At 43.4% G+C, this 26,087-nt stretch overlaps 1 protein-coding gene across 1 annotated transcript; it reads right to left on the reverse strand.

Moving 5' to 3' along the window:
- Window positions 1–261: 261 nt before the first annotated feature.
- Window positions 262–15,600, reverse strand: LOC128467912 (vomeronasal type-2 receptor 26-like). The gene is made up of 5 exons (XM_053449659.1): window positions 15,587–15,600; window positions 15,053–15,344; window positions 13,293–14,105; window positions 2,811–2,934; window positions 262–1,677 (listed from the first exon to the last, which is right to left on the reverse strand). The coding sequence occupies exons 1-5, from the start codon at window positions 15,598–15,600 to the stop codon at window positions 767–769; spliced, it is 2,154 nt and encodes a 717-aa protein (XP_053305634.1). The 3' UTR covers window positions 262–766.
- Between the last annotated feature and the right edge of the window lie 10,487 nt (window positions 15,601–26,087).

A 26,087-nucleotide genomic window follows, 5' to 3' on the forward strand; every position in this document is an offset into this window, starting at 1 on the left:
TGTACAGCTACTCAATAAATAACCCAGACATATATTAGCCATCTAATGTCCTGCGTTATATGAATAAAAACTAACAATACACCGCCAGAGCCGTCATATAATTCTTTCATTTTCATTTTTTATTTCAAAATTAGTTCCCAGCCTCTAATATTTACTACATTAAGAATGAGCTGATACATGATCCGTTTTTTTTTTACAGTTGGGTGGTCAGATTAACATTATTTTCCTCGAATAAAACGTTATTAATTATTCATGGTCGTGAGCTATTATATTAAAAAGGCCTTGTCCACCTTCTTTATTACGATGTGCGACGTCACACAAGAATAGGAGAAAAACACTTGCTGACGCTCATATGCAATCATTTTATGGGATCTCTGTACTTTTCTGCCAATTTCATTGGCTCTCCAAATAATTGAAGAATTAGTTTATTTACAAACATAAAATAATGTTTTAGGGTTTTCTGCATAATTCCATAATGCCTGTGATGGTACCCAGAAGCTTATAAAGTCAGCAATATTTTCTATAGTCATACCTGTGATTAGCCAGCGGAGGGCAGTCATTAGAGATCCCAGCAGAGTCTACATGGACCGTCTGAGGTCTCTACAATTTATGCTGAGTGTCGCTACACATGATCAGTCAACATGAAATCAGTAAAGCAGACTTGCCAGTACACATATTGATATAAGATATTTCACTTACGATGTCATAGTACATCCGTGGAGCATTAAGACATTTAATTCCCCAAATGTATTGACCTTTATTATATCTACGGATTGTTATTTCTGCTTCGAAATAATTGTGTTTTTGAGTTAATTTCTGGTCTAAATATAATTATATAACATTTTGCAAAAAATATACATCCTAGAAGTCCAGCACTTGAAGCCACTATGGCAAAAATCTCTACGGCCACCATGTTCTTCCCTTTGGTGCTCAGATAGGCCGGGATCATCGCAATCCAAACGCTGCAGAACACCAGCATGCTGAAGGTGATGTACTTGGCCTCATTAAAACTGTCCGGTAATGTCCTGGCTAAAAAAGCTATAATAAAACTAACGGCTGCCAGAAGCCCCATATAACCCAGGACACTGTAGAAGGCGATAACCGAGCCCTCATTACACTGAACGATGATCTTTCCCTGATAAGAGTGCATGTCCAGCTCCTGAAATGGGGGCGAAATGGACAACCAAAAAATCATAATTATAACTTGGACAGATGAGCCAAACAAGACAACAGAAGCAGACAGTTTGATTCCAAGACATTTTCTCCAGACACTGCCAGGTTTGGTGGCTTTAAAAGCGACATAAATCATGATAGTCTTGGCCAGCACAGAAGACACGGCTAATGAGAAGGCAACTCCAAAGACAGTTTGGCGTAGAATGCAGGTTATATCCGTAGGACGACCAAGGAACAGAAAGACACAAAGGAAGCTCGTCATGATAGAGACCAGGAGGATCATGCTGAGGCTCCAATTATTGGCTTTTACAACTGGAGTATTTTTATAGGAAAGAAAAATCCCTGATACTGTAACAGTTAGAAGACAAAATAACATTGAGAGTGATGTAAATGCTATGGCAACAGCATCATCATAGGACAAAAAATCTTCCAATTTGGGAACACACAGATCCTTCTTCTCATTGGACCATTCATTATCTGGGCATTTTGTGCAGGCCTCACTATCTGTAAAAAAAAAAAAACACACACAATTTTTTATTTCATAAAAAAGATTTACCGTATTTGCTAGATTATAAGACAAGTTTTTTTCCACAGCAAATGCTCTGAAAAATACCCCTCGTCTTATAATCGGGGTCGTCTTATAATCAGACCTCAACTAGGTCTGACTATGAGGCTAAGATCCAGATCCCCCGCAGCGATGCAGGGGACCTGGATCCTCCTGCCCCCCCCAAACTTACCGGTACTTCTGAGTCCCCGGTGCTTAGTCGGGGCAGCGTGTAGAGCTCTACTCGATTCGCGTAGACAACTTCCGCTGCAGCTGGGAGGAGGTGCATCCAGCAGCGGGGGTTGTCAGTGTCCATCGTGCAGACCTTCTGCGGCTGTCAGAGATCAGAGTTCCCCGTGATCTCTGACAGCCAGGGAAGGTCTGCGCGATGGACGCAGACAACCCCCGCTGCTAACCGCACCTCCTCTCGGCTGCAGCGGAAGTTGTCTACGCGAATCGTGTAGAGCTCTACAAGCTGCCCGGTGCTTAGTCCGGTCAGCGTGTAGAGCGTTACGCGAATCGAGTAGAGCTCTACACGCTGCCCGGACTAAGCACCGGGGACTCTCCGGTAAGTTTGGTGGAGGGAGGGGGAGGGAGAGTTAAATGGGGGGCATAAGGCATTTCTGAAATGCCTTTTAACCCTCTATACGCCACTCTGCCTCCTGAAATGCCTTATAACTCCCTATATGCCACTCTGCCCCATAATATGCCTTTTAACCCCCTAAATGCCAGAGTGGCATATAGGGGTATAAGGCAATTCTGGAGGCAGAGTGGCACATAGGGGGTCAAAAGGCATATCATAGGGCACAGTGGCATTTAGGAGGGTTAAAAGGCATACCATGGGGCACAGTGGCATATAGGGGGTATAAGGTATTTCTGGGGCAGAGTGGCAAGCCAGGGGGCAGATGTGCATAACTGGGGGGCAGGTTGAAAAAAAAGGAAATAACTAAATATTTTTCTCAATCATAGCTTTATTAAAAAAAAATGTCGATTTGTTCACACAGTCAATTCCGGTGCTTCCTCTCTATTAATGAACCAGTCAGACTTAAACATTATTTTTGGTAAGAATATCAGAGTATCAGGTAGGATATACCGGTCATACTGGAGATTTCTCCCTCTGAGCACAGGACGCAGTCGTAGCAGCAGGAATGGATCCCAGACCCCGGGGCTTTCCTGTAACCCGGCAAACAATTTTCTGAGCACTGAGATTTTGGAATCTAAATAAGAAACATATATATTTTTTTAAATGCTGATTTTTTGTAAAGCTCCTAGAGCTCAGTCTTTACTTTAAATGGCATTCTACCAAGTTACACTATCCGTAATATCTGTAATCTCATATTGGTTGTAAGGTAGCTCTGTAACAATAACAATGTTTTTACCCACTTGTGTAAATTCATGTTTTATATACAGTTAGGTCTGAAAATATTACTGACACTATTTGTATTATTTTGGCTCGGTACACCACCGCATCAGATTTGTAATAAAACATTCGAGATCTAATTGAAGTGCAGACTTTCAACTTTAATCCAAGGGGTTTAACAAAAATATCATATGAAACATTTAGGAATTGCAGTAATTTTCATACACAGTCCTCTTATTTCAGGGGCTCAAATATAATTGGACAAATCAACACAATCATTAATAAAATGTTTATTTTTAAGATTTAATATTTGCTCTTTTGTGATACTTCACAAAGGGCTTTACTGGCATTGTCTTCAGATGTTTGTTTGTGGGTATTTCTGACGTTTTGTTTCCAACAAGTGAAATGCATGCTCGATCGAGTTGAGATCAGGTGATTGATTCGGCCATTAAAGAATATTCCACTTCTTTGCCTTAAAAAACTCCTGCATTGCTTTTGCAACATGTTTTGGGCCATTGTCCTTCTTTAAAGCAAAGCCCCGTCCAATCGACATCACGTGGCTGAATCTAAGCGGACGATATATCACGATACACTTCAGAATGCTTCTGTCTTCTGTCACATCATCCATAAACACCAGTGCCATTGGAAGCTATGCATGCCCATGCCACCACACTGCCTCATGTTTTACAGAAGATGTGGTCTGCTTTGGATCATGAGTCGTTTCAAGCTTCTTATGTACTTTTTTCTTCCCATCCTTCTGGTACAGGTTGATCTTCATTTATTTTTTCTGTTCAAACAATGCTGTTCCAGAACCGGGCTGGCTTTATTTTTTAGTCTAATGTTTTCTCTCTTTTCTTGGGGTTTATGAATAGTTTGGACCTTGTCATGAACCCTCTGTATTTGCTCTTTTGAAGTCTTGTCTTCATGGTAAGACTTGGATAAAGATATGTCTACCTCCTGGAGAGTGTTCTTCACTTTTCTGGATGTTGTGGAAAGAATCCTGTGGTCATCCACTACTGTTGTCTTTCATGGAAGTCACAGAGCTCACCAGTGCGTTCTTTTTTCCTTAGAACATACCAATCTGCCAGCCCAAGACAAAATGCTGCCTGGGGCGAAGTTTAAATCCCCCCCCCATTATCTACCCTTCCTCTCCCTCCGTCCCTGCCACCCCCATTATCTACCCTTCCTCCCCCCCCTGTACTTACCTTTCAGCAGCCCTGCGGCAAATCTCCCTGTTCGGTCTCGGTGCTGGCTTGTAAAGCTGAGCGGCGGAAATGGCGTCATCTTCCGGCGCTTATCATTACAAGCTGGCACCGAGACCGAACAGGGAGACTCGCCGCAGAGGAGAGAGAGAGGGGCGCCGAGCGGGTACTGACAACTTGACCACTCGGCAACCCTCTCTCTTCCGCTTTAAATATAAAAAAAGCGCGGGGCGGTAAAGTGCAGCCCCTTCAAAAGTGCCGCCTGAAGCAGTTGCCCCACTCAGCTCCATTGTCGGGCCGGCCCTGCTCACCACTCATAATGTCCCTGCTAGCTCTCTGATGTTTGACCAGCTTCCAAATGAGAATGTCCTTCCTTGAATCAACTCCAGACTTTTACCTGCTTAATTGATGAAAAAATAATAAAGGAATGGCCCGCACCTGTCCATGAAACAGCTTTTGAGTCAATTGTCCATTTACTTTTGGACCCTTGAAAAAGGGAGGAGCTCAATATTAAAGCTGTAATTCCAAGACCCTTTGTCCAATTTGGATGTGAATACCCTCAAATTAAAGCTAGGACTGCATTATTCGTTACTTAACTGTAACCTTGAGTTACTTTGGTAAACAACCAAAATAACAAACTTGTGTCAGTGTCCAAATATAACTTTATCTAGGAAGAATATTCTAATAACAAACAAAGAAAAAACTTTTCACCTGGTTAGCTTCGTTATTCCAGATTATTAGACCGGGTTTGATGTTAAGTTGCTGATCAGCCGGAGCCCACGGATCAAAGACACCGACCACTTTAAAGGATTCAGTTTCATCCTTATATCCAATCCAGTTCCGAATTATGTGTGGGGTAACATGCTCCCCATTTTCATCAAAATATAGATGAGAAGTTTGGTCCTCGGCTTTCAGATTTCTTATGTAATGGTGCAACTTTTAGTAAAAATAGAAAAGTACTGAAATATAATCAGCTGTTCTTTATTTTCTGAATCGACAATTTGTAATGTATCCTTCAACATATGTGCCTGCCATTGACACGCCATGACAAGAAATCTCTCTCATTCCACAGTTTTTATCTCCCAGTATTTTCTGTTACCTCTGTTTTCTCTCTCCCTCACCCAGTTCACTCTCTCCCTTGCCTCCTCTCTCTTTTACTCCTATCACTCTCTCTATCTGTCCATCTGCATCAAAGCAATTGAAGCAGGAAAGGGTAGGTCAGAACAGAGGGGATTCAGAGGATCAGAGAAAAGCTGGGGTGTCAGATCAGAGCAGAAGGGACTCTGGGTGAAGTGAATCAGAGCAGGGAGGGCAAGAAGGGGCTTGGAGGATCTGCGGGGAGTCAGAACAGAGAAAGCAGGACTGGTTCAATCAGAGCAGAAGTGAATGGGAGGGCAGGTGAAATCAAAGAGAGGCCCTGGAAGGAATGGGTCAGAGTAAAAGGGTCAGAGGTGAGCTGGAGACAGCAGAGAGAGGCAGACAGGAACACCGCAAACAGACGCAGCCAGGGGGGGGAAACTGCCCTTACCACTAGGGACATTTTGGGCATGACTCTAGCCAGGAAGCGAACTGGCAGAGAAGAGATGCTGGCACCACCACCACCAGCAGCAGCATTGAAAAATGGGAAAGGCGAATGAGTGGGCAATTGGCGACCCACTCACCTGTTTCACCCCAGGGCAAAGCACCCAAACACTGTCAGTCTTAGAGGTTTGGCAGCAGACTTCCAGAGCTCAGACACAAGGCCCTAGCGTAAGCTGGCCACTCCGGCGGAGGTAGCAGGCGTTGCCACACCGCAAACAGACGCAGCCAGGGGGGAGAAACTGCCCTTACCACTAGGGACATTTTGGGCATGACTCTAGCCAGGAAGCGAACTGGCAGAGAAGAGATGCTGGCACCACCACCACCAGCAGCAGCATTGAAAAATGGGAAAGGCAAATGAGTGGGCAATTGGCGACCCACTCACCTGTTTCACCCCAGGGCAAAGCACCCAAACACTGTCAGTCTTAGACGTTTGGCAGCAGACTTCCAGAGCTCAGACACAAGGCCCTAGCGTAAGCTGGCTACATTGGCGGAGGTAGCAGGCGTTGCCACACCGCAGACAGAGGCAGCCAGGGGGGAGAAACTGCCCTTACCATTAGGGACATTTGAGGCATGACACTAGCCAGGAAGCGAACTGGCAGAGAAGAGACGCTGGCACCACCAGCAGCAGCAGCAGAATTGGGAAAGGCGAATGAGTGGGCAATTGGCGACCCGCTCACCTGTTCCACCCCAGAGCAAAGCATCCAAACACTGTCAGTCCTTGGCGTTTGGGAGCGGACTTCCAGAGCTCAGACACAAGGCCCTAGTGTAAGCTCGCTACATTGGCGGAGGTAGCAGGCGTTGCCACACCGCAGCAAGTGCAACCAGGGGGGAGAAACTGCCCTTACCATTAGGGACATTTCAGGCATGATTCTAGCCAGGAAGCGAACTGTCAGAGAAGAGACGCTGGCACCACCACCAGCAGCAGCATTGGAAAAGGTGAATGAGTGGGCAATTGACGACCCGCTCACCTGTTTCACCCCAGGGCAAAGCATCCGAAGACTGTCAGTCCTTGGCGTTTGGGAGCGGACTTCCAGAACTCAGACACTAGGCCCTAGCGTAAATTGGCTACACCGGCGGAGGTAGCAGGCATTGCCACACCGCAGCAAGTGCAACCAGAGGGAAAAACTACCCTCTCCATTAGGGACATTTGAGGCATGATTTCAGCCAGGAAGCGAACTGGCAAAAGATGCTGGCACCACCACCAGCAGCACCGTTGGAAACGGAAAAAGGTGAATGAGTGGGCAATTGACGACCCGCTCACCTGTTTCACCCCAGGGCAAAGCATGAAAGTCTGTCAGTCCATGGAGTTTGGGAGCGGACTTCCAGAACTCAGACACTAGGCCCTAGCGTAAATTGGCTACACCGGCGGAGGTAGCAGACGTTGCCACACCACAAACACGTGCAACCATGGGGAGAAACTACCTTAAACATTAGAGAAAAAAAATTAACTTTCCAAGCTAAGAGCTGGGTAACCCAACTTGGGCAGATTGAATTTAAGAAAGGCAATCTGCTCCATCAGATGACGTGCCATGCGTGAGCTGTGGACTCAGTATGTTTCCACTCATAGAAAACACGCGCTCACTTTGAACAGTGGTTGGCGGACATGATAGTAGCTGCTGCGCAACCCATGAGAGTGCAGGCCACACACTCTTCTTTTCATCCCAGTAGCTAAGAGGATCAACATTAGGCGCAGAAGGAACTTCACAGAGGTAAAGTTTGACCATTTCAGCAGCATTACTCTCCTTTCTGCTGCTAGCTCTGTCAGATGGTCCAACTATACTCCCAAGTGCCTCTTCCCAAAACAAAGCTGCTCCACTCAGCTGTGTTGTGCTGCTTGTGGCACTGCTGCTGATGCTGCTGCTAGGAGTAGCAGACCACATCATCTCTTCCTCCTCCTGCACCTCTCCCTCCTCGGACAGCATTCCCATTTTACGCTGCCAGTCACGCACCTTGTTGACCAATTGCTCCCGGTAGCTACTGAGAACATTAAATTTCAAAGCTAGCTTTCCCTTAATTCTTGGATCGCAAAGGCACGCTAGCATCATTTCGGGACTCTCTTCCATTCGTTTGCGAAGGTGTACTTTTAGCAGATCCTTCAGCTTCCTGACTATGGCTGCTACGTCAGGATGTAGAGTGCCACATCCATCTTGCTGCCTAGATGGCAGAACACTGGGATTACCTGGGCCAGACTGGCAGTGTTTGATCTTATATTTTCTGTGGCATCCCTGAATGGTTTAAGGACTGCCACTAGCTGGGCGATCACTGTCCAATCCTCCCTATTCAATGGAGAGGTAATCCCAATATTGTGCTCTGAGGCAAGATTATGGATTGCCCTCTGCTGCTCCAAAATCCTCTCGAGCATGTCTAACGTGGAGATCCACCGTATACTGACATCCTGACGTAGGCAGTGTACGGGAAGACCTGACCTCTCTTGCTCTTCCCTCAAAAGTTGGCTAGCCTTAACACTATGGTGAAAGTGCCCAGCGATCTTTCTGCAGCGGAACAGAACTACTGCTGCCACATTAGTTCCTTCTGACATTGCTGCCTTCACTACAAGATGGATGATGTGGGCTGCACAGCGCACACCAACAATATGACCATCTTGCAGCGCTTTCACCATATTGGCACCTCCGTCAGTTACCACAAAACCAACTTCAACATTGGTGCTCGCCTCTGCTCCCACCCAAAGGCTAAACATTTTCCTCATTGCATGCAGAATATTTTGGGAAGTGTGCTTTTCATCCATCACTTCTGCATGGAGAAGGAAAGATTGGTAGCCTGCTGCAGCAGCTTCCTTAGACACACCGGGCTCCCACCAGTGTGCTGTCAAAGAAAGAAAGGCATGCTGGCCGCTAGGTACACTCCACAAATCTGTAGTGAAATGAACACACTGACCAGCAGCCTTGGAAAGCTCCTCTTTCACTGCTGCAACACAGGACCGATACAATGAGGGGAAAATGTTCCTGCTGAAAGTGGAACGTGACGGAACTGTATATTGTGGAGCCACAGCCGCCATCAATTGTTTGAAAGGCTCCCCTTCGATCATAGAGAAGGATGCCCCTCCAACAGCAATGAACTGACCAATCAGTCGCGTTACTTTATTGGCCTGCTGTTTGGGCATTGACCTTTTGGATTGGAATGCCACAAATTGTTCCAGGGTGGGCTGGACATGCAGTGCTCCAACCTGCCTTGGTCTCTGGCTGCCAGCACTAGCTGCTGCTGCTGCTATTGGCTCAGAAGAAGAAGCTGTTGGGGGTTTTCCACGGCCACCAGCTATACTGCCTGCACTAAGTTTTACTTCTGCATCTTTCCCCAATAGCACAGCGTTGTGTTGAGTGCTGAGGTGATGCTTCATGCTAGCACTGGTAAAATGGCCAGACACGTTCCCTCTGCTTATTAGCTTCCCACAATGTTTGCACTTTCCATAGCGCCCTTCTTCAACATTTTCAAAGTGCTCCCAAATTTGGGCGCGCATAGCCTTGGAGTGTGCCTTGGGTGCTGCTCCTACTGCTTGGGGTGGATGAACAGAGGCAGAACTAGTGGTGGTGGGACTGGTGGTAAAAGTACTGGCCATAGTGGGACTGCTAATTGCTTTAGATTTGCTAGGTTTTGCTGCTGCTGCTGCCGGTGGTGGTAATGGTGATGATTGTAGCGGAGAAGGTGGAGGCTCAGGGGAAAATTGTGCACTAGTCATTTGGACACTGCTCCCTGAGGAATCTGATTCCTGACCACTCATCTCCTCTACTTCCTCTGGCTCATAGTCTAGCTCTTCATTAGCCAGATCGAATAGAATTCCTGCTAGGCTGGAGCTAAGACTGATATCGTTGTGAGACTCGTGACTAGTAGTAGTGCGAGCAGGAAGAATAGACTCTGCACTTGGCCTCTCAGTCTCAGGCTCCTCTGCTACCTCGCTAGGTGGAGTTCCACTATGTGTAGCCCTCTCTCTAACTGTCTTTACAAAAATTTTGTAAGGACTTGGTGGCTTGCTAGAGGTACTAGGAGGACATGGCGTGGCGGTACCAGTGGGAACAGTAGGCGCAGCACTAGTGGTGGTAGAGGCGGTAGAGGTGGGGGTGGTGGTTTTCCCTACAAAGGAATGAGATCGCTTTGGTTTGGGACCCCTCTGAGTCTTGCTGCTAATTTGGCTCTGCTTGGTACCTTGCATGCTGCTTGTGGATGGGGAAGATGCTGCTTGGGGCAAAAGGCACTTCTTTTTAGTCACTGGTACTACTTGTGCTACCCTTTAACTTTGAACGTGCTTCTGGTGCTTTAGGCTTTCCGTAAAAAACCATAGAGCTTGTGGGCCTAGCCGCACTACTACTGCCTGCTTTTGGTGCCTTTCCTTTACTTGATGATCCTTCAAGCAATGCTTCCCCAAATGATAAGCGAGAGCTTGGCCTACTTGGCCGACTAGACTGACGCAAAGGCTGCATCTTAGAACTGGTGGTGGTGCTGGTGGTGGTGCTGGTGGTGGTGGTAGATGGAGCTTGTCCGTCCTTAGTCCCAAAAGGAGGATCCATTTCAAATTTTGTGTTGTGTGTGTAGTGTAGTGTAGTGTAGTGTTTAAAAAACTATAAAAAAATAAATAAAAAAATAAAAATAAAAAAAAGGAAAAACGAATTAAAGACAAAAAAATTAGAGGAAGTTCTCTTCAGTGCTACTGCTTAAAAAGTAAAACTATGCACTACTGCACTGTGCTGTTGTGTGCAATCTGCCAAAGTGCTAAAGTTATTTAAATTATTAACTCAAGATTAACTATTTAATAACTAGCAGTATTTTATTTTTAATTTGAATTTACACGGGCCTAAGAGCTTAGCCTACTACTATGCTAGCCTAAAGCTATATTTCCTTACTATAAGTCTACCTCTAGGCAGACGCTCTCAAACCCACTAAGCTAAAGTGAGGTTAAATCAGATTCAGTATGTGATTTATTAATTAATATTAAGTTATATAATATTAATAGATTAGAACTAATTTACTTATATATTATGTATTATAGATAGAAGAACATAGATTATGAATTAGAATTTAGAATTAGAATTACTTATATTATAGATTATGAATTAGAATTTATATTGTTTTATATTATTTATAATATATTATAGATTAAGATTAAAGAAGATTAGAATTATTTTAGTACTACAGCTAGTAGCTTGAAGCTTTGCTTAGTACAGCTCGTCACAGTCAATTTTTCTTGAAAAGAATTAGAAATAAAATAAAATGTCACAGCAAAACAGTTAGCTTCACTGCTTGCTGCACTCACTAGCCCAACAAGTTCACTTCACTGATGGACTGAGGTGAGCAAAACACTAAGGGTACTTTTAATAAAATTGAAATAAAATGTAAAATAAATGAGAAAATCTTTGCAAAACAGTTAACGTCACTGCTTGCTGATCAAAAAAAAACACAGCACTTATGCGGCTGCACTCACTAGCCCAACAAGTTCACTTCACTGATGGACTGAGGTGAGCAAAACAAATGAAATAAAACGAAAGATTAATTAAGAAAAATTGACTTGGTCTCTTACTGTTGCTAAAACAAAGCACAAACTATAGAGCTGCAGCACCAGTACTAATAAGATTAGCTGAACTATACGCTAGTAGTAATTAATTAATATTATTACTTTTATTTATAGCTAATTTAATTAACTATTAAGATAAGAAAGAATTATAGAATTATTGATATTACTGATTTTAGATTAGACACTAGTAGATGTCTTGAATGTCTACAGTACACTCTACACTAGTATACTATTACTAACTATAGTATATAGAACTGACAAATATATATAATTTTATAATGAATTCAATTATTAATTATATTAATTAATATTACTGATTTTAAATTAGACACTAGTAGATGAATGTCTACAGTACACTCTACACTAGTATACTATAGTATATATATATATATGACTGACAAATATATACCGTATTTATCGGCGTATAACACGCACTTTTTTAACTAAAATACGAAGCTGAAACCCTACCTGCGTGTTATACGCCGATAAATCCTAGAGCCAGTGGCGGAACTACCGGGGTCGCAACTGCGACCGGGCCCTGGAGTTCTGCCAGTCAGGGGGGGCCCAAGGAGAGTTCTGTCAACTCTCGGGCCCCCCTGACTGACAGAAATCCAGGACTCCTCTGCTGGCGGCCGCCGCCTGCCGCCTGCCGCCTGCCTCAGCCGCCGCCGCCGCCTGCCTCAGCGCTTCAACTCCTGTGTTGGAAGCGTGAGGCGTTTGTCTCGGGTGCCGGCGCTCAGCAGTGAAGCGCCGGCACCCGAGACAAACGCCTCACGCTTCCAACACAGGAGTTGAAGGTAAGTGACCGGGGTGGGGTTAGGGAGAGAGAGGGGAGATCCTGAGAAGGGGGGTTAGGGTGTGTGTGTCTGAGTGTGTCTCTGAGTCTGTTTGTGTCTGTGTCTTAGTGTGTGTCTATGTCTTAGTGTGTGTGTCAGTGTGTGTGTCTTACTGTGTGTGTCTGAGTGTGAGTGTGTCTTACTGTGTGTGTGTTTTACTGTGTGTGTGTCTTACTGTGTGTGTGTGGTTTCCCAGATAGCAGTGATTCTGATGAAGTTTTTTTTGTTCAGTTTTTTTGTTCAAAAATGGGGGTGCGTGTTATACACCAGTGCATGTTATACGCCGATAAATACGGTATATATATATATATAATATTGTAATGAACTATTAAATTATAGATTCTATTAAATTATCATTTATAAATTCTATTTAATTTATTTAAGCAGGACAGGCAATAGGCACTAGTGCCAGCCCAGGGCAAGGGCACCCCAGTGCCACTGAGGCACTGGGTGCACTGTCAACTCAACAGCACTTACACTACAGTTGATGACAAATTAAATAGAAAAAAAAAAATCAAATTATTATTATTAATTATATTAAGTAGCACTGAAGTGAGGATGAAGTACACTGTGAGAAATGGCAGGCTAAGGCTTACCAGTCTCACACAGAACAGAACAATCTCTCTGTAACGCTCAGATGCAACACAGTAGTGTTGCCAAAGCAGTCATAGCGAAAAATGAATGGATCTCTCAGGCAAGCTCTGGTCTTATAAAGGCGCCTTCAGAATTCAAAAAACAGCAGCACAGGCATTGGACGAGACCCTTAGCGTGACGTCACAAGAGTGAGCTGATTGAACAGACGAGATCAGCTCACTCCTGTTTGAAATTTTGGCGGCTGCGCGGCAAAAACGAAGACGATCACGAAGAATCTTCCATTCTTCGTAGTTGTGAGTCTTCGTCTTCGCCTACGTTTTGCCGGCACTGTATTCTCTTCAGCGTGTCTTCGGAACGAACAAAAAAACGGCCTCTTCGTGCTCGTTTTCATGTTCGCCCGAAGACGAATGCGCAAGTCTACTAAGAACACTTCAACTGCTGATGCCCCTGAATCACTCTCTTTTCATGATTCCTGACTTACCTGATGTTTGTAATGAGTTATTTTATTTCGATAAGGTTTTCTTTCCTGAAATATGTACATATTGTGTAGGGCTTTAGCCATCGCAAGCACTGCATTATTCACTCGAGAAGCATCCCCGTTGTTGATAAAATTAACAATGTCTTTCAATCGTTCTCTCCCAGTACAGTTACGAAGTGACATCCCAAAATGAATTTCATAATACTGGTTTTTATAGGGATCTGGAGACAAGCATTCAAAAGCTGTTACCCACAAATCTTCCAGTAACTTGTCATTTGGGTAGTTCTTTGGGTGAAATTTCTCAAGGAAGAATGAAAGTTCTGGAACATGGTCGCTGTAATACGGTTTCAGTGTCAGAGTGCCGTTAAATATATCAGAGAAAGACCGAAACAGAAATGTGTTTGAAGACCACGTTGTGCCAAGAATTACATATTTATTGATTAATGAATGTTTTGTTTCCCTAATAATAAACATAAAAGCTTCAGAAAAGGAACCACAAAATACGATAACTTGAGATGTTGATCTTTCTATTGTTTTGGAAGCGTATTCAAAAGTTTGATCCATGCTTTGAAAATAATGTATTTTTATTACATATTCAGCACAAATTCCATCGTCTTTCATATACTTTGTCAGTACTTGGCTTTCCTTGTCTCCACTTTCATCATCGGTGGTTAAAATGCCGACCCAGTTCCAGCCAAAGTGTTTCAGCAGCTTGGATAAAATATAATAACTGACATGGTCATTTTGAACTGTTCGGAAAAATGTCGGATAAACTCGTCTGTCGCTGAGCACGGAATGCGTTGCGCCATAACTGATCTACACGAAAACAAATGGATTATAACAGATGCTACAACCACCCTCTCGAACACTGAAGACTTAGTTAAATAAAAACTTTCACCCTTATGAACAAAGACCGTCTTACATGGTTTTACTCTGAATGAGTGAATCCTTTACAGCACTTTTGTTCAATTGTAATTTCCCTTTTTCACGTTTACTTTATGCGAACACAATATACATTATTTATTACAGGACAAGCAGAGCTTTCTTTTGAAACCACATTAGTGCATAGCACGGTTTATTGGTGTCTAAATGAGCCTCTGCTCCAAGAGCCTGACTGGCCCTGTATAATGCGTATTTCATTCAGAGATATTTCTACAAGAATTATGAAATGAAATACATTTATCTTAGCTGGATGGGAGTGTTGGGAACATGTATAAGTACTGCTGTGCTCCTGCTCCTCTCCAGGGCTTGAAGTTTAGTCTATGGAAACCAATGAAGTTGCGCCACACACCTCAAAAGTAAACCTCTTATGACTACAAAAGGGGCTTCTTACTGACTGATCCTGTCACATGACAGGAAGTTGAGGCATACTGTGCCATTACTGACAGTACTAGAGGAGTGGAGTCGGCTTGCGTTTCTATGAATACCCCTGCTACAAGAAAGGGACTTAATGCACCAAGTAGGCCCCAACAGCCGCAGGTGCAGTTTTATGACAACGCGGGAGCTTCCGGAAGCTTCTAGCCTGGAATTTGTACAATCACTGCTGAAAACTGACTGGAAAAACAGAGAGACAAGAAATTGCCCAGTATGTACGGACAGAATCCATCACATGCCACATAATATAGACGCTCGCTAAACACAAGGGTGCTTAAATCCCACCAGAAGTGAGCCTAGGGCTGATGGTTTTGGGTGCAGGGTTTGAGATAACTAACATCTATTGAAGAGATTTAAACAATTGTACTAACGGTGCATATTCTGCTCACCTGTGCGTACCCATACATGCCAAGGATTTGTGCCATGGGTATGGTGGTGTCGGAAAGTTCATCCCCAATAAAACCAGCCAGGGTCCCTCGTTTAGTACAGGAGTAATTAGGGACGGTCTTTCCTGGTCCAGATAAAATCTGAAGGATGCTTTTTACAGTCTTTTTTTCATTAGAACATGAATCAAATAAATGATATCCTACAGTGATATTTGGTAACATTTCCGGATGACTGTTGATCTCCCCAATAGCAAATATAAAGGTCAAAAGATTTTTATAGAAATGTGGAATAGGCCTGTGGAAGTAGTACAAATGTAATTTCTTTCTTTAAAATTAGTCAGTTGCAGCTGTAGGAATGTATATACTTTGTTAAGAAAACTGTAAAGATATTCAAAACAAAAGGCAAAGAAAAACCCATTCATGCTTAGACATAAACTGATTGTAGTGAGGTGATCACTAGCCCCGCTGGTAGGTTTTTCACCTGCAACAGCCGCTATTCCCCTGAGGTTGAGCTTCAGTGAACTAAAGCTCTCATACTTGTCACCTGCCATCTTACCTACTGCAGTCATAGCTGGTCTCCACAATACATGTTTTGCTCCTTTACAATTAATCATGATTCCTGCCGCCAGGGGATCTTCCTCGCCTGACGCTTTATTAACACATCTTACAGTTACATTGTAGTAAAGCAAGGACCTCCACGGGTATTTTTCTGTAAGCCCACATTGTTATGTGTCTCATTCATCCATCATATGAGAAAAAACATGACTGCCCCATGGAGTAACTCATACACATTTAAAATAAAGAGGAAAAGTCATAGAAGTCCAGGTGTGTAAGTAGACCATGTGTCTAGTGAACATACATGCACATTTCTACCCCCTCCACACCCTTACAGCATTCAAAACAAGCTAGGACTACCTAGGCTAACAATAATCACAGGAAAAGTAAAAATAAAAGCCAACTTATTGGATCTGTGGACTCTTCTACAAAGAACTTTACAGGTTATACAGAGAATATGTTCTTACATTTCTGCTCTTCTGGAATAAACTCCTCTCCTGTACTTTCTTAAATCACTTTATGCATTTAAATGTTTCTTTCTCATGTTTATTTATCTAAAACATTTGTGATTTCTGTATTGTAAAGTTTTTCTACTTACTCCATACAAGCCATCATAGTTATGATTCCATCTTCACGATAATCATTCATTAAGTTATTTACTCTGAACACTCCTCCAATAATAATGTCTCCATCTTGAATATATTTGTAGTCCTCAAGACTTCTTCTGATCTCCAGATGACAGGCTGGAGGTGAGCTCTGGGAGCCAGATCTACACGGAGTCACACACAGGAATATCACAAACAGGGAAACTTTACATGCTGGAGATCTCAACATTTCCTCTCCACGTGACACAATGTTCCACAATGTAACATACAGAGACCTCGAGCGTCCATAGCACTCAGCAGTATAAAGCCTGACGCAGAGTGATGCCATCGGCTGCATGCGTGAACTAATGTAATGCAAGTGAAGCATCTCTCCTTTTATACACTTCAGTCTAATGCAAGTCAATGGAGTCTGAAATTAGCTGCTTCGGAGGTTTGAGGCCAGAGCCGTGACTTGTTATTAAAATATATAAATTACACATGTAATTAAACTGAAAGTAAATGTAACTTTAAAATAGTTGGACACAAACAATATCTAGGTTTTGCCTTAACATGCAATATAGCATTATTTGAGGTAGATAGAACCAAAAATCAATGCATTGAAAATATTGAAAAATAATCACCTAAATCACCAATTAAAATGTTACAAATGTTCAAATATTAAGAATACAAATGATTTTTTTTTTGCTGGGATGCACAAGAAGCACAAAATCATTATTTTAAATAATTGTTAATATGCAGTAGAGTAATTAAAATAAGCCCTCTTCCAAAACAGTTATATTTTTTTTTCATCCAGTTACCCAAAGAAGTTCTAGAATTTTAAAAAGTATTTAATCTTACTTTTTCTTTTAAAGAAAAAGTTCCTGTTCTTCATTAAAAGCGAGTTATTTGTGTAATATCTAGTTTTCATGAGAGCAAGAAATCAGAGGAGAGGATAGAAGGAGATCATTGGATGAGCGAAGAGACCGGTTAGGAGTGTTTAGATGATTTAGATGTTTAGAGATGAGTGAGGAGATGTAGGGAGGGGAACCGCTGTGAAGGGCTTTGAAAGTAAGAGTGAGGATTTTGAAATGAATCCTGAAGCACACAGGCAGCCAGTGAAGAGACTGACAGAGGGGAGACATTAGTAAAGCGATGTGAGAGGAAGATAAATCTGGCGGCAGCATTCATGGTGGATTGTAGAGGGGTGAGACAGTTAAGAGGAAGACTGGCTAAGACAGAGTTACAGTAGTCAAGACGGGAGATAATGAGGGCATGGACAAGAGCCTTAGTGGCATGCTGTATTAGGAAGGGACGGATGTGGGCAATGTTTTTAAGATGGAGACAGTTTTTAAAGACAGAATGAATATGGGGTGTGAACGAAAGGTTGAAGTCAAGGGTAACACCAAGACAGCATGCATGAGTAGATGGGGAGATGATAGCACCATCAGCGTACAGGTGGTATTGAAAGCCAAAGGATGAGACCAGTTTGCCAAGGAAGGAAGTGTAAAGAGAGAACAGAAGGGGTCCTAAAACTGAGGCTTGGGGTACCCCCAACTGAGAGAGGGAGGGAGGTGTTACTGGAGACAGGGACGCTGAAGGTACGATCAGAGAGGTAGGAAGTAGCCAGGAGAGAGCAGTGTCATGGAGGCCAAGATCATGAAGCATTTGAAGGAGAATAGGGTGGTCCACAGTGTCAAAAGCAGCAGAAGTATGAAGTAGTGGCCCTTGGATTTAGCAGTGAGTAAATCATTAGTAACTTTAGTAAGGGTGGTCTCAGGGCAATAACCAGATTAAAGAGGGTCAAGCAGGAAGTTGGAATCTAGAAACTTAGTGAATTTGATATAAACAATTCTTTCAAGAAGCTTGGAGGGGAAAGGAAGCAGAGAGATGGGATGGAAATTGGAGAGATCAGTCGTGTCGAGGGAGGACTTTTTCAAGATAGGAGTAATGGTAGCATGCTTGAAGGAGGATGGGGCAGATCCAGTAGTGAGGGAGAGGTTGAAGATATGAGTAAGGGGCAAGGGTAGATGAAATAGACTGGGTGAGGTGGGAAGGGATGGGGTCAAGGGGGCATGTGGTTGGACAAGAGGAAAGAAGAAGAGCATGTACATCCTCTTCAGTGACAGCAGAGAAATGAGTTAATGTAGTGAGGGTAGAAGAGGTCAGTGGGTAAGGGGGCGCATAGTCAGAGGGAGGGTGAGGGCAGGGTGGTGACTGTGCAGATATCTCATCTGATAGTTTGATTTTTATTATTGAAGAATGCGTTAAGGTTAGTGGAAGGGGTAGTAGGGATTGGTCGAAGCAGGGAATTGAAAGTGCTAAAGAGTCGTTTAGGGTTATGAGACAGGGAGGAGATGAGGGAGGTTGAGAGCGGAGTAGTAGAAAAAAATAAGGTCCAGGGTGTTACCATCATCATGAGTAGGTGTCAGGGTCCGCGGCCGTTAGCGGGTACTAGCTCCCACACCGCTGCAACCACCGTCCTCCAGGAACCAGCTCTGGCAACTGTCTCTAGGCACGCACACCCCCTCCTTCCTTTTCTAGCTTCCTGCAAGACGTAGCCAGGGAACCCGCGTTAACGGCACCACGCAGGGGGGTGGGGAGACACTTAGTGGAGGATTTAAAAACTGGCACTGAGCTTCACTCAGTGCTCAGTTATTGTTCCTGACAGAGCTATTTAGTTTGCGCTCCCGATTATTCTGATTCCTGGTTTTTACCCCTGGCTTTTGTTATTCGCTGTTCCTGTCCTCTCCGATCCTGACCTTTGGCTTTTTATACGGACTTCGCTGCTCTCTCCCGCCCTGACCTTCAGACTGTTTTTGGATTTCGTCTTGTCTACTAGCCTTCCCTCATCTCCTGGAAGGTAGCCTGCATACTGGGTTCCTCACCTCACTTCTATCAGCCTGACATAATAACTGAGCCTAAATATGGAACCCGCAGGTTTGGCTGACACGATTCCTGCCCTTACCCAACAGTTGTCTAATTTTCAACACACGCTGCAGGAGATCCAGACTGAGCAACATCATCTGAGACAACAGGTACATCACCTTCAGATGCAACAAAACGCTTCTACTGACGAAGCTCCTGCTGTTCCACCCACTGCCGCTCCCCCTGTTATGGAAGGCGCTTCAGCTTTAGAACCTCAGGTCCCTTTACCAGAACATTTCTCTGGGGATCGCAGCAAGTACCGTACGTTTATAACCTCCTGTGAGATCCTGTTCCGCCTGAGACCACAAACCTATGCTACGGACTATATTAAAGTGCACACAGTCATCTCCTTGCTCTCGGGAGAACCCCAACTCTGGGCACATGATCTACTTCATAGCAACAACAGTTTATTGGACTCTTGGCGATCCTTTCAGGAGGCATTAGACTCTCTCTACAAAGATCCCTACGGGGTCTCCTCTGCAGCAACCACCTTACGTACCCTTAAACAAGGTCGGCGCCCCGTGGAGGAATATGTCACGGAATTCAGACGCCTGGCTTTGGAGTCTAATTGGAATGAGCCAGCCCTTCATGACCAATTTCGCTGGGGCTTGTCTGAGGCCGTCAAAGATGAACTTTAACGGACTTCTATTCCTTCATCTTTAGAGGAATTCATACGCCTGGTGACTCAGATCGTCAGGAGACTACGTGAAAGACGGTCTGAACGCCAGACCTCCAACTCTAGCTGGACTCCAGCAAATAATTCACAAAGAACCCCAGCTCCTTCTTCCAATGAAGAACCTATGCACACTTGATCGGATTCAAGCATTCTAGGAAAACCCATCTGCTGAAGATATGACACCACAAAGTTTGTGCTGTACAAAAAAGAATCATCTTTCCTTAATGGTATACATTCTACCCATTTAGAAAATACATCTACTACCACTAAGGCATATTTCAACCCATTTTTTCCTGATGGTAATGGACCTATGAAATCTATTTGCAATGTAGACCATTGACCATCTGCTGGTGCTATGTGTTGCATTGGTGGTTTTTGTCCTTTGGGCCTAGGATTTACCTATGCACAAATGAGACATGATTGCACTACTTGCTGTACTGTTTATAACATTTTTCTCATGAACAAATGGAGGTTTTGGATCAACCCGAGAGGCAGCAAGGGATGGATCCTTTGCTTGTTCCTCTGCAAATGATGGAGACTGTGTACTTGCCTTTTTTACCAATGCTATGACTACAGGTTCAGTTTGGTATACAGGTTCACCTGTTAAAGCTGCCCATTTGGCTAACATGTCAGCTGTTTCATTCCCTACACTGTGAAAAACTTTGTCCTTTCTATGTGCTGGCACTCTAATTATGGCATGAAATCCTGGAACTTGAGAAGCAAGTTGAAATGTAGCTTCAAGTGAATCTTTGTGTGTTAACACTTTGTTTAAAGCATCTACAAAGCCTCTTCTTTTCCATATGGGTAAATGTTCTGTCAGTGATCTTACTACATATGAACTATCACTATAGATCAATAGGGGGCCTTTACTTTCCTTGTCGTCAATCTCCAATGCAGTTTTTACAGCTTCCAATTCTGCGCGTTGTGCTGAGAAGTGTCCTGGCAATTTATGTTCAATTGAATACCCTCTTTCTGGATACCAAATAGAATATCCTGTGTAATACTTTCCATCTGAACAAAATCTGGACCCATCAACAAATACAGATTCATCAAATTTTCCTACCTTCTTTCTGAAAACCGAAGGAAGATCATCTTTTAAGTTTACAATACACTCATGTGGTTTTACCTTCATATTGCATAAGTTGTGGAAGCACATACTTAGCCTTATGATCAACCGTGATTCTTTTAGAAGACAATGCCAACAACCACTGTGAAAATCTCTGATTTGAAACACCTGGTATTCCCTTTTCAAGTAGAAGTTTCAAAGGTGTATGTGGTGTTTGGAGAATGATATCTTTGAACCCCACTATGTGCTCAGATGCCATTACAGCGAAATGCACTCCAACTAAATGCCTTGCACAAACATCCAATCCTCTTTCCACTGGGGAAAGAACCTTGGAGAAGTACCCTACAATTCTCCATGTTTCTTGTTGCAATTGTAAAAGTACTGCTGAGACAGCCGTCTCAGACGTATGTACTTGAATAGCAAAAGGTGCAGTAGGATGTTTGGTAGCTAAAGCAGGTGTCCTTTGCAGATCTTTTTTAAGAACTTCAAAAGAATTGGACCAAAACAAGATTCATTATCCTTTAACAGGTCATATAAAGGTTTTGCTTTTTCAGCAAATCCTTCAATGAATTCCTTGGAATAATTAATCAATCCCAAAAACCATCTTAATGCCTTAAGTGATATTGGTACTGGAAGTGAAGCAATTGTTTTAATTCTTTTCTGTACTGGCCTTCTATGTCCTGGACCAATATGAACCCCTAAGTATTGTACTCCTGGCTGGCTCGTCAATTTGTTAGAATATTATTTGTCTTGAATATTTAAACTTCTCCACTGACCAAACAGCAATAAAGACCACAGCTATAAAGTCTTCTTAAGCAGGTTTATTCAATAACAAATTCATATACATACAGTACTGGTTGCTGGAACAAATGGTGGTAACAGGTACTGTAGGCTGGTGTTCTACTGTTCTTGGTGAGATGAAGTTGAAAGAAACCTTGCCCTTCTAACCATGCATATTTATAGCCCTTTACCCTCAGTTAGGATACACATTGTTACTATATATGGGCAATATATGAACTTAAGGAATCCTATTGGTCATAGGATACACTGGCATTCCAGAGAAGACCCTCTAAGCTATGTTAAATAATTGATAACATATGTTCCTAACACTCAAGTTGCATTCCGGCCTAAAACGTGCAGAACAAAATAAAAATGATTTCTTACACTAACCACCAAAAGCACTGTTTTGGATACCTGGGACTTTTTTTTTAAAGGCTATGGACTCTCTTTTTGAAGGTTCCCACCATCCCTCTGTTCCTTGTCCTTCTACTCATTCCTGCAAACAGCGCCTTGGCAAGGACTACGTTGCTGATCATGAGAGATCAAGAAAACATAACCTAGGTTTGCCCTGCTATATTGACCCGTATGAGGTGTCTATGGATAAAGAAGTTCCTAGGAGTACTTCTATGTTACCAGAGGATCCTATAGGCACACCTACCCATAGCCTTGATGCTCCTGGCATGACTGATGCACCTACCTTGGACACGGACGAGCCCATGCAAATTGGGCTACTCTGAACTACACTGTCCCTTAAAGAAAAGGCTAGAAGACGGAATAATTGCTTATGCTTTTATTGTTGTAAGAAGGGGCACTTCATCACATACTGCCCTACACGTCCACCTCGGCCTCAAGCTCTTCATATTGGGACTGTGTTTGTCCTCCCTGCCGCCTCTTCATATCACTCTGAGGGGCACAAAGGCTGGTATCACTGCTATCCACATTTGGCTTCACAGAGGAGACCACTAAACCCTGGAGTAGCTACTTCCATTGTTCCCCATGCACCTGCTATTGTGGCTCCCGGCAAGCCTCTACGTCATGTCCTAGAGGCAACGTCTTTGCTCCCATCTGAGAAGCCCGTGTCTAATACCCTCACTGGAACTACTGTGGCAAATACCAGCAATGCCAATGAAGCCTTACCACGTGGTTGTATTTATGCCTCCAATGGCAAACACGATCTGGACGTATTCGAAAAGGCACCGAGCGCCAGGAATACCATCCCTGTAGACATACCCAAGACAAAAGAGTATACTGCTGGGGGAATAGCGGTTATTGTTAATGGTGATGAGCACCATCCAGCTGTGCCAGAGGCTGATGCAGTGGATTCCTATGATTCTTCAGTCTGTAATAATGGAAACTACTCCCATATGGATGAACTTCCTGAAGCTTTCTGTTCAACCCTGATTACAACCCCTATCACTTCTATCTCAGCAAAGCATGATACACCAGAGACTACCATAGCCCCTAATATCTCCTCTGGACTGATAACAAAGATACATGACCCTATTCCATCTCTGAGGAAGAAGGGGCCTTCCATCAGTGCTTCCCATACTAAGTCTGCCACTCCAGTCTTAAACCAGTGCAGTTTTGGTAACACCCATCTGCCCTCAGTGGTGCTCTGGGTACAGGGCAGATACGTGACCCTTGATACATGGAAAGAGAAATGCACCATTTTTCCAGCATCCAGTTCTGATTTGACCTACAATTGCACCGCAGATGACCTTTCCTTTGATTGTGTCATTACCTCCAATGACAACATTATAAGAAAGGAAGACCAGAAAATCAACCAACAAGTCTTACAAAAAAGAGCAAAAAAGAAGAAAAAGTCACATTAATTTTGTGTTTCTGCTCGGTTCTCAGTCTGTTTTTTACTCGCATACACATTTTATTCTCAGGTTGTTCCAGTGGTCGCTCCTTAAATGGGGGGCTAGGTCAGGATTCTACCCTGACTGCAGGATAGTTAAAGTTTTACCCTTCGTTTGCTATAATGAATGTGCTGTGTATTTCTGTTCAGCTGTGTATTTCTCTTCAACTGAGTTTTGTTATGCTATTACTCTGCCTCCCTCCCCTGAAGCCTAGACCACACACCTGGCCTAATGAACAGGCTTTATATCTCTGCCTCCCAGTAACAGAGTTGTGAGTTCATTAAGTTCCTTAGAGCTACAGTTCATGCCAGACTCTGGATCTGTCTATTGGATTTGCCTGTCTGCCTGCCTGTCTGTCTATCTGTTCCTTGTTCCCTGTTTGACCTGGACTGCCTACTGGATTTCCCCTTTTTGCTTGCTACCTGTCCCAGACCCTTTTGAATACTTACCTGGACTTTTCTACCTTCATACTCCCCAGCAGTCTGCATGCATGATATGCTTCCTACTCTGCTGCTTATGGTGAGATGTACCTGCTTTGTTTAATATACCTATAACCAAACATTCCGCTTGTGTCTCAGTTGTGAAGTGTGTTTCTATCTCTGTATGCGTTCTTACACTACTGCGTTCTGGACTACAACATCCAGTAAGGGCTGAGATGATGAGCCGGACAATGTATTCAATTCTGTTTTACCATACAGCACATGAGGATACTGCACCATTGGCGTTTTTATATATGTTAGATTGTTTTAGAAGAAATAAAGATCTGCTGATACACAGTTAATGCGAACAGCTTGTTTTCCATCTCTGAGTGCATCCACAGCATTATTTTATTATTTTTGTTTATCTAACAGGATTACACTATTGTATTTAGTTTTTTTCCCTACATGCAAATGCTCCCCTGTTCTTGCTGTGTCTGTATTTGAGCACTGAGATGAGTGCTTTTGAGGGTTGCTGCAGTGCGTGTCTATTTGGGAAGTGTATCTCAATTATTCAATATCTTTAGTTTCAAATTTTTTCACTGGATTGGTGTCATTCTTCATTATTTAAGCCTCACTGTTGTCAGACTGGACTGCACAGCTTATAGTGTTCAAATTTCACGCCCTGAAGATCTGATCCACTTATGCTCTGTAGCGCGATCAGATCTTCGTGTGCGTTCCACCACCATGCGAATGCTCCTTCCCTTGCTGGCTGAAAAGAGAGAGAACGCTCATTCTGTTCCGTAACATCTGCCGATGCGGATGTTACTTCCTCGCTCTGCTCACAACCCGGGGAGCAATCAGAGGAGGGATCCCCCTGGACACAACCTGTGTGTCCCACCAGACTGACTGTCCTTCCCTGACAATGGACAAGGAAGAACTGGTGGCATGTGATCCGGTGTTCTCGTATGTGGTAAGGAGGAGGATGAGTTGGGGGGGTAACCCTTTGTATATCAGCTCCTTGTCCCTAAGGAAGAGGGACATCCCTCCGTACTGCCACTTTATTACAGGAAAAAATAATGTAATATTTAGGATAGCATTTTGCTCTGTTATAAAATTACCAAAATCTTTGCATGTTTCTGAGCATAAAGCAGGGTTTTCCCGTCAGTAACACCTAATTTGCGAAAGAAATATGTAAACCGACAAAACTGTTTTTCTAAAGGATTTTATCAAAGGAGAGGCCCTTGTTCATTCCAAAAATGTGAATTATGAGTGAACATGTAGCAACTATGGCAACCCCAAAAAACTTCAGGCACTAAGATAGGAAAACCTCCAGTCATATAGGGGTTACGGTACTTATAAAGTACATATGTATTCTTCATTGATGAAGCTGCACGAGACTTTGGAGCATACTTTATGGATTTCATTCCAGCTGGGGTCAACCAAGGTCATAAGAGCGCACCACTGCTGGAACACACATTTCTATATATGGCCACACGGTGACGCTGTTGCCTCGGTTTGCCGCGTGGTCAACCATGCGATGAAACCAGTGGACGGGTAGTGGGTTCAGGACGCATACTCGATACCCAGGAAGGTCTAGAGCCAGCCCGGGAGCCGTCAGAAGAAGTATCCTCGCGGGAGCAGCCAGGGAGCGGGACATCGAGGACCGGTGTCTGAGGTAAGTCCTCACACTCTCCCTGCATTATATCAGAAGGCTGCGCACAAGCCTTAGACAGCTATCATTTACAGAACAACAGACAGGTCTTTCAATAAGACTCAAGTTTGTAATGCACGCAATTATGCAAATCTAATTTGAGTTGTTACAAGAATTTCACCATTAAGATGGTGTTCTGGGTCTTCTCCAGATGAGTGAAGCTGGAGCTCTTGTACAAGTTGTCTGGTCGGGAGACTCACTGGAGATGGCAATGGGTCATAACTGTGCTATGGGAATAGTAGTCGAATGCTGATAACCTATAACTTCCTTCAACATTATTATTATATATTCACATAGAAGTAATTAGAGACAGTCATGCCACAGCCAGACAAAATCTTAAGAATGCTTTCCACAGCTTTTTTTTTCATCTGGACAGGAATCATATATATGATAACCCCTGACAGGAGTAGCCTTGACACCCGGGCTATGCCATGCACAATAATCACACAAATAAACACAG

Source organism: Spea bombifrons, chromosome 1 (genome assembly GCF_027358695.1).
Source record: "Spea bombifrons isolate aSpeBom1 chromosome 1, aSpeBom1.2.pri, whole genome shotgun sequence".
In the NCBI taxonomy this organism is placed as follows: Eukaryota; Metazoa; Chordata; class Amphibia; order Anura; family Pelobatidae; genus Spea; species Spea bombifrons.

Coding starts and splice junctions, on each gene's coding strand:
- LOC128467912 (XM_053449659.1), bottom strand. Junction 2,935..13,292: donor TAACTCATTACAAACATCAG/GTAAGTCAGGAA, acceptor TTTCTTATTTAG/ATTCCAAAATCTCAGTGCTC. Junction 1,678..2,810: donor AGAAATCTCCAGTATGACCG/GTATATCCTACC, acceptor TTTTTTTTACAG/ATAGTGAGGCCTGCACAAAA.